Source organism: Arabidopsis lyrata (assembly GCF_000004255.2).
Source record: "Arabidopsis lyrata subsp. lyrata unplaced genomic scaffold ARALYscaffold_4, whole genome shotgun sequence".
Lineage (NCBI taxonomy): Eukaryota > Viridiplantae > Streptophyta > Magnoliopsida > Brassicales > Brassicaceae > Arabidopsis > Arabidopsis lyrata.
In genome coordinates, this window is record NW_003302552.1 from 19,388,544 (window position 1) to 19,397,441 (window position 8,898).

At 33.2% G+C, this 8,898-nt stretch overlaps 1 protein-coding gene and 1 long non-coding RNA gene across 3 annotated transcripts; one reads left to right on the forward strand and one right to left on the reverse strand.

Annotated features, from left to right (window-relative positions):
* Positions 1-2,892: 2,892 nt before the first annotated feature.
* Positions 2,893-4,701, reverse strand: LOC9315897 (transcription factor MYB25). 2 transcript variants are annotated; one of them, XM_021030187.1, is made up of 3 exons: positions 4,281-4,701; positions 3,819-3,883; positions 2,893-3,788 (listed from the first exon to the last, which is right to left on the reverse strand). In XM_021030187.1, exons 1-3 carry the CDS (start codon positions 4,606-4,608, stop codon positions 3,063-3,065), a joined length of 1,119 nt encoding a protein of 372 aa, XP_020885846.1. In that variant the 5' UTR covers positions 4,609-4,701; the 3' UTR covers positions 2,893-3,062. The 2 variants fall into 2 exon arrangements, with proteins under 2 accessions (XP_020885846.1, XP_002881682.1); XM_002881636.2 differs by having other exon boundaries at positions 2,893-3,883; positions 4,281-4,700.
* A 2,733-nt stretch (positions 4,702-7,434) lies between these two features.
* Positions 7,435-8,898, forward strand: LOC110229351. Its single transcript, XR_002332748.1, has 2 exons — positions 7,435-7,864; positions 8,761-8,898. It is a non-coding gene; the product is annotated as an uncharacterized LOC110229351 (long non-coding RNA).

An 8,898-nucleotide genomic window follows, 5' to 3' on the forward strand; every position in this document is an offset into this window, starting at 1 on the left:
CATTGTTAACTAAAGTACTTCTTCGATATTCGTACCTATGAGTTGTGATTGAGCAAAGTTACGGCTTGTGACGTGTACTCGTTGAAAATTTGAAAAAAAGAACAGTGGTTACAGTTTCAATGAACTAACAGTGTTGTACTTCGATTATTGGGATCAAATCAAATGCGTAGATACGTAATATTTTTTGAAAAACAAAGATGCATAATGACTTGGAAACATGGAAAAAGCAAAAAAAGAAAGAGGAAAAGAAGATCTAGAAAGAAAAAAAGAAGCCAAAGGGTTGCGTAGGCGTGAAGCAGTGGGCAATGCACAGACTTTGAAATACGGAACACCTTTTTTTTTTCCTTCATCGATCTATTATTATCGTGTACTGTATTTGGTGGGATATGTAGATTGTGTATGTCCTCTAATTTACTACATGAGTTCTGCTTTTTTACTGATATGTTTTAAACTTTATATATAGTTGGTCCTACCACTCTTATAGTACAAATTTCATTCTTTTTAATAGTAAAAATGTTATTGACTCCTTCCAGTCAAGAGTTATTTGAATGTGTATGTGTATACTTGCTTCTTATTGCCTTAAATCAGAACTTGATTCGATTGGTGTTAACTTGAAGTAAGTACATAGTTTTAGTAATTTTTGACTTTCAAATTTCGAAAATTTTCAGTGTTTTGGTCACTTGGTGGTTGCCTATTGAGGTTGTGTAGGTCCCATTTTTTTTTTTTTAAATTCCCTTTGAAATCTCAGGATATAAACAGTAAGGTCAGAGGTGGTTTTTATCTTTTCTTTATCATGTTGTTTAATCCTTGTATCTGGAGGTTCACTACCTGCCAGCTTAGGTTTCCTTTTTTTGGGTTTTAGCTTCCGGAGATTTCTTCTTTTTCTTCCGGCATTAGCTTTTTATCAAGTTTGTATTATGTGGTATTGAAAAACTCTTTATCATTCTAATATATAATTCCCAGACGAAAAAAAAAAAAAAACAGTAAGGTCAGAGGTTAGTATTTAGTAGTACTATGTGGAAAGTAATCTAAGGGAATGATTAGTTTTTCTTAATAGTTTGCAAATTTTTGCTTCGTGGACTATTACAGTTGCATGCGTTTGAAAACAGCTATCAATAATATTTTCTACTGAATAAAATCACTTTAAAACGTTTAAAACAACAACCAATGTCTTTCACAAATTCTCGCATTCGTATGTACACATGTCGCATATATAAATGATGCCAAATTTTAGAGAGTTCACTTCATAGCATTCAAGGATGGCACCGGCCAAAAGTTAAATACTTGTAGTAGCTTTTATAATAATGATATAATTTGATAGCGTTGATTGTTGCACACAATCCGGATAGAGCCAACAACAATCACACTTCTTATTCAACATTGAACCATAATGCGTTACTTGCTACATCCCATATTATGACTTCCAATTTCAAACCTCTTAAAGATGGAGTTGGGAAGAAAAAACAAAAGAAGTGAAGCCACAAAAATCTAAAGACAAAAGGGTATAAAACATGTGTTTTGGTTTGGGAGATGTGAATCCATGCAGCTTTCTGATTTGACTCGGTCAAACTTCGAATTTAATGTAATACAATACAAGTATGTTTGATTTTTATATTGTTAAATACATGAATCAGATATTGTTACTCTCCAAAGAATGATGTTTACATGCTTGCACTAACCTTATTGTAAATTCGATTGGATACTAATTTTGTTTTTTGTCAATTAATATTTTATTTTCTTGATCACAAAATATATCATAGTTAACTTTTCAGGCAAAATCATTCTCAAACCAATTGTAAGCACGCATGTAATATATAGATATTCACCAAAATTGGGGATGTATGATTAGGAGTGCACATTTGAAACTAACCAAATTGTGCTAATCAAAATCATTCAAAATTACTTTAGAAACTGATTAGATTGAGCTAAGCTGTGCTAAACACTGAATTAAGATGATTTCTTTTAAGAAAATAGATTAATGTTGTTGAGTGAGTTATATCAAACTTAATTTAGACGCATATTTGTATATTGAGTTTTAACAAGTTGAAAAATTTAATAAAAACCACACATGTCTATAACTCTGAAACTAAACAAACCAAACCAATATTAAGGTATTTGATTCGGATTAATTTCGTTTCGGGTAAACAATTAATGGTTCGAACCAAAATAAACTTGAAAATAGAACCATAGTATCGTAGTGAAAATAGCCACTCCTAAGAGTCTATGACGGTGGAAGCTTATTATTATGTTTTGGTAGGTCATCATTGTTGTCTTGTTGATAATTTTCTAAAATATAATTATTATTTCAACTATTATGTCTCTCAAAGGACGACAAGGCGTCCATAAATAAATATGGTAGCAGTGTGAGTAAAGCAAAAGCCATATTCAATCTTCGTTATCTGATTTATCAGCGAATTTGGATTATTTTCTAAGCTATTGGATAACGTATATATTTTTTTTTCTAGTTTTCTATATTCTGAATGCATCTACCTAAATAGCAAAAAAAAAAAAAATCTACCTAATTGGAAATTATAACTTTTTTATATGAAATTATAATATTAAACTTTGGTGAAACATTGTCATTAATTGGGAACATAAAGAGAAATTGCAGCGGCTAAACATCCGTTTGATTCCCTGTAATTCTCTTTTCGGCAAAGAGTTGCAAGAACGATTAATACATAAAGATATGTAAAATTATACAGCTTTTATTAATACACAAACTTAAGTCTAAATATTTAAATTATGTTACCCCTGAGGCCTTCTTTTTGTGGGCCTTCATAAAAGCCCAAACCTGCCCCATGTTCTGGCAGAGTGTCCTAGATGCCCAATTGTAGCAAAATTTGAGTCAAATGTCCAAAAACATAGAAATCATTCACTTTATCATCAATATAATTATAAGAAGACAGAGGAATCAGTAGTTAAATGCATTTAATTTTTTTTTTTTTTGTCTTCAATGATTTACCAGGAAACGCTAGCTTAATACTTGTAAAGTTTCAATCTTCAATGATCTGGTAAAAATAGAATTAACAAGGAGATATTGGATGAATGTTTTGTCTCTAAAATTAGCTCAAAGCCCTTAAATCTTGTCTCAGCATCTGACTTGATACACCATTGTTTACCATTCCAGTAAATTTCGCCTGAGCATATTCACGACCAAACTGATCATCAGCCTTCAAACTCGGTTCAGCTTCCTTAAAATAGTTGTTGTTAATCCCACTCCTAGTCCAAGCAATATTGTTCAGGTCGGTTGATATAGAGATCAATTCTTGGTCTAACTCTGCAGAAGAACGTTCCTCATAATCCACAAACTCTGGTCCCAGCACCGAGTTACACGATGATGACATCGTTTTGTTGTCTTGATGGTTGCAGCAACCGTGACCGCATTTTGAAGGGATGATAGGATCATAACAAAGAGACTGAAGAAATTTACCAGCCAATGAGTCAGATCTTGATGCTTGAACCAAAGATCCCTCACATGGAGCCATATGGTCGTTCATGTATCCTGGTTTACAGACACTGAAAGCACCAATTCGAGCCACTGGGCGATAAATATCAGGTTTACTCTTTTGTTCCCGAGGAGGCTCGTTTGCTTCATCATTTAATACGGGAGGCGTAACCAAATCGGTTTCTTCTCGAGGTAGATGCTCCTCTTTAGTGGATGCATTTGATATCTTTCTGACCTTTGATGGATGCATTTGATATATTTCTTCTGTATAAGACATCAATAGAGGAACCTTCCACAGATCTGCTGGTTTACGTCGAAGACTTGAGTTCCAATGATTCTTAATGGCATTATCTGTTCTCCCTGGTAAGAGTTTAGCAATCACAGCCCATTTGTTCCCAAGAACCGCGTGTGCAGACATTATCATATGATCCTCCTCATCTGCATTTCAAATCAATTTCATGATACAACATTAAACAAAATGTGAAACACATAACTCAGACAGTAACCATCAAAAACACATCTCTAGAGAATGATAACATAAACAACTTGAATCCAAGAGAATGCTAAAGCCTATTAAACCATCTCCATATACATAAGAATCTGATTCTGAAGAAATGTTCATATCCAATAAATCAGCAGCAAACACAGACCAATCTACAAATCTCTCACCATTTCTTCAAATAAGTAGAATCAAGTACGACAACAAAGATCCTGAATCAAGAATAGCAACATCACTCAAGCTAACACTAGACGTAGATAAAGAGAAATCAAAAACACCAAAGCATGAATCTGGAATCAACGAGAATCACAAAGAAGATCGAGATTTGTGTTTTACCAGAGAAAGGTTTTCGTTTGAGGTTAGGATCGAGCTGATTACACCAACGCAATCGGCAAGATTTACCAGAACGACCTGGGATTCCACGAGACATCAGAGTCCAATTTCTCGGCCCACACTTTTTCACAAGCCTCGTGAGAGCCTCATCTTGCTCCGGAGACCAAGATCCTTTCACTTTACTCTTTCCTCCGCCGTTCGAGTCACTTTTCGCTAACTCGGCGAGCTCTGCCTCGACTGCAGCGTTTATTGTATCTTCCGAGATATCAACACCACTAAACGGATTCAGCGACGGCATTAGCTCCGGCGGCTGAGAGATTTCTGAGTTCATCGGAAGCTAAACTAATTTTCTTCTTGGAGAATTAAAAAAAAACAATTGAAATTCAAAAAAAATGTAACCAACCGGGGTCCTCTTTCTTGTACCTGCTAAGCCTAACTGCAAAGTTGAGAGTGGGGGCTGTTCTGGTGCCGCGAAATTACCAGTTTACCCTATTTGCTGACTCACCTTTTTTTTCAAAACCGTTCGTTATATGACTCAGAGTTGACCTTTTCATCTTCCAAATTTAATTTATCAACTTCGAAATTGATTAATACTGAGAATTTAATGAAGTTTGGTGGAATTATTAATGATTAAGATTTTTAAGCAATTTTAAAAGTAGTCATCTGTCATACATAACACATACGTCGTAAACAAATTATTAATGACGGATTGACGGTCATAAAACATGTCAACAAAATCATTCCGATACGACTATGTGATAACCAAACCATACCTTCAAGGCTGGAATCGATGTTGTTATTTCTTTGAAATTTCCAATTAGAATTGAAACTTCTTTGAATTAGAATTAATATAGTAATTGTGTGTTCTGTGATTCTTCTTCATTTACATAAATTAAAAAAGGCATCAACTCTTGTATTTGAATCTTGATCTTCTAGGACATGTTCACTTGACAGCTTTTTCAAACATTTTGGAACAGAGAACTGATCAAAGGAAGAGAGTGGGTCAAATAGTTTTTGGAAGCACAGGTAAAGGCATGTACTAGAAGATCAAGATTCAAATACAATCATATGGTTGAAAAAAAACGATATGATTTCCACCATTAAATCCTTATACATGTACCAAATATTAGATCAAAGATTTAGAACTTCGTAATTTAGCACAGAAAAAACCAGCATATTCAATAATTAATTCAGATCAAAAACAACCATTTTTTGCTTGGGGCAACGATCAGAACAAATAAATTAACCCCCTTTTCGCTGTCGGTAAGACTCGACCCATGACTTGGTCATGCTCCCTCCCTAAAGTTACCGACACCGGGTTAAACGACTTGTTAAGTGTACTGATCGTATATAATATAGTTATGATGTTGCATATCTAATGAGTAATGATGTTATAACCCTTCTAGACTCTAGAGCATGAAAGATATATAAGTAGTGAGCGACAAGAGTACTACAGTGGAACTGGAGTTTTTTTTTCCTATGCAGAGCCGACATTTTCATATATGTTCTCTACACTCACTTATTTCCAAATGACTCACTTTTGTTTTTGATTCTAATCAACGCCTCTTTCACTTTCAAACATATATCGACAAACCACGCATGCCCATTTTACCCCACCATTTGCATGCAATATGCATGTCTGCGTCTACAAGCACCTATTGATCACCTACTCAACATATACATATACATATATGCATGTGTAAAGGTTTGAGCAAGTGAAAACGCACACATTCTTCACGAACGAGCACTTCTGACTAAACTTTAAAGAAATCTCTGAATTAAAAGATTTATACTTTATTTTATTTCATGGAGCATGAAGACTTAATCTTCCATAGTCTTCTACTTTCGTTTCCTAAACATTGATGATTCATAACGACTAAGTGATTGTAGTCCACTACATTTCCTCACACGCACATACATATAAACGCAAAAACGAAGGATGCAAACATTAATTGGCATATCACATTATGGAGTGAAAGACATCGAAAATTAAAATATGATATGAATATATTTAATTGTAAAATTTTCTAGAAATATCTTACAAATTCCTAATTTAAGGTATTAATGATGATGCATAATCTTGACTTTTCGGTTACTGATGTTTCAAAATTATTCAAGAAAGCTAAGATTGTAAATTGTTTTGCTTGCATGTGAAAAATTTGAAGGGAGAAAATGACAATCATGTGATGCCTATAAGCCAGTGCATTATTTGACATGTACAATGCAAATTTGTGCGTATTATTACAATTCCCTATGTATTATATGTAAATGATGACTATATTATACTGATATGCATGTCTAGACGACAGATATATATTGGATCCATGTATTTTTTTTTTTTTTTGATCAAATGGATCCATGTATATATTAAGAAAATTTAGGGGTCAATCATATATATGTCTGACCTAAATATATGTTGAGAGAAAAATTAGGTTTCAAAAGTATCATATAAAAGCTACAAAAAATCATCATTCATTTGACATTCTTTGTGTATCAAATGATTGCAAGTATTATACACAATTTAGGTTTCAAACTATCATACAACAGCAACAGAAACAAATTATCACTTGACGTTCTTTGTGAACATTGTGGCATTGAACTGAAATAATATTTGAAGCGTCTATACGAAGGGTTTGATGCCAAAAGAGAAGGGGAACATTGGTGGACCACACTTCTCCTTGTATTATTAAAATAAGCCAACAAAATTTAATAAAGACGAAAATAAATAACAGTGTCACCCAAATTGTGGGGAATATCTAAATTGCTATGATATACATATACATAGCGTGTTTTGTTTGGGTAGTTGATTTCTCAAGTAAATCTCTTGCTTTATAACAAGAGAGAAAACATTTAGTCATTTTGACCTATTACCCATTATGAACACTGGGTTGCAATTTTAAAGATGAGTCCATTAAAAAAATTACAGTTTTGTGCTCATCGATGCATGTGTCAACCGCAAATTCACCATATAATTTTACTAGAGTGTAGCAAACTCATTCCACTAACAAAATAAAGTAAAATTACAACAGCTAAACCGTATACTTATTTAGGGCCCATAAAATTTTGTACAGAAACGTAGACGTCTGGTTTACTCAATAAATCAATATAAAAATGGAAAATAAGAAGTTGGAAAATAATATAAATATAAATAATAAATTTGAAGGGTCAGAAAGTGGAAACTAAAAGATAAATGAGTGTTATTTAAAATCAAGAGGAACACGATCCATTGACAAAAACCACATTGCTCTCAACTTTTAGTGAGAGAGAGAGATAGATCTAGAGAGAACAAATTCTTCATAGCAACTAGAGGAAGGATCCAAAGGGATCGCATTGATCCTAATAAAGGTGAATTACCCCAATCTTTTCTTAATAATTAGCAAACAAATCAAAAAAATTTGCTTGGTTTTGGATCATGCTATCTCTTTGGATTCATCCTTCGGTAGCTTCCTCTTCGATCGTATGGTTTTAAATCAACCAGCCTGATGCTTCACCGGGAACCTTGCTAGCTTTAAGATTCCCCAACCTTTGATCTCAAGCCTACAACAGTATATAACGAACTCTCTTCTTACAGTTCAATTTTTTTAAAGGTAAGTTTCAAAGTATTTTGACCTAAGCATGCAAAACCAAAAAAAATAAGAAGTCACCTACCTGTTTTTTTTTTTCTTTCTTCTTCATTGGATTTTGGGATCGAATTTCCAGTTAAAATTAGCTTAAAGTTAGTTTTAAAAGGTTATTTCTCCGAGAATACATCCATGGCTATTTCCAAAAACTTTCCTTTCAATATATATCTGTCATATCAATTATTTCCCCAGATATATTGTAGTATAAGTTTAATTACATTCATTCGAGACTATACTTTGTACGTCATGCTTACGGTAAGCAGCTTACATGGTAGTTTGATATCCCAAATCCCAAAGTCGTTGGGTCTCGTAAAATAGAAAGAGCTTTGACCAAACAAGGACATATATATATATTGGTTAATGTAGGACTTAGAACAATTTAACCTCTTACCCTAATCAAATACTCAGTTTGTTATATACAATGGTTAATTACTTTGTTATATACAATGGTTAATTACTTTATTGTTCTAATCGGTGTTTGGAGGTCTCTATAGCACCTATATTTTTTTTTTCTTTCTAATTAATAAAAAAAATCGATATTTTGTAACGATCTAATTAAACTCCAAATTAGTAATGTTCAACTATTGAAAATAGCAACTCACGATTAATTTGAGGACAACATCATTAGTTCCATGGTTGACTAAATTTATTTGCAAGCATGGATAGTTGGATACGAAATGCATATCTCTACGTACTATTCGTTCGTACAATCATTTTTCTCCCAATTATGAAGTAACATTAATTGAAAAAGCTAATCAATCAGTTTGGGTAAAAGAAGAAAATAGCACAAAAACACCTAAATGAACAAATTTGATTTTGAAGAAAAGAAACAGAGTTATGACTTTGAATTTGATGTTGTTTAGGTGCAAAAGATTTTGGTGGACGGACAAATATGGAAGAAGGGCGATGTAATTTATTTTATGCAACATTTGAAATTCCATTGTCTCCTTCTACACTACATTCCTGGTCAATTTTACGAGACTTACATTTTCTTCATTGAA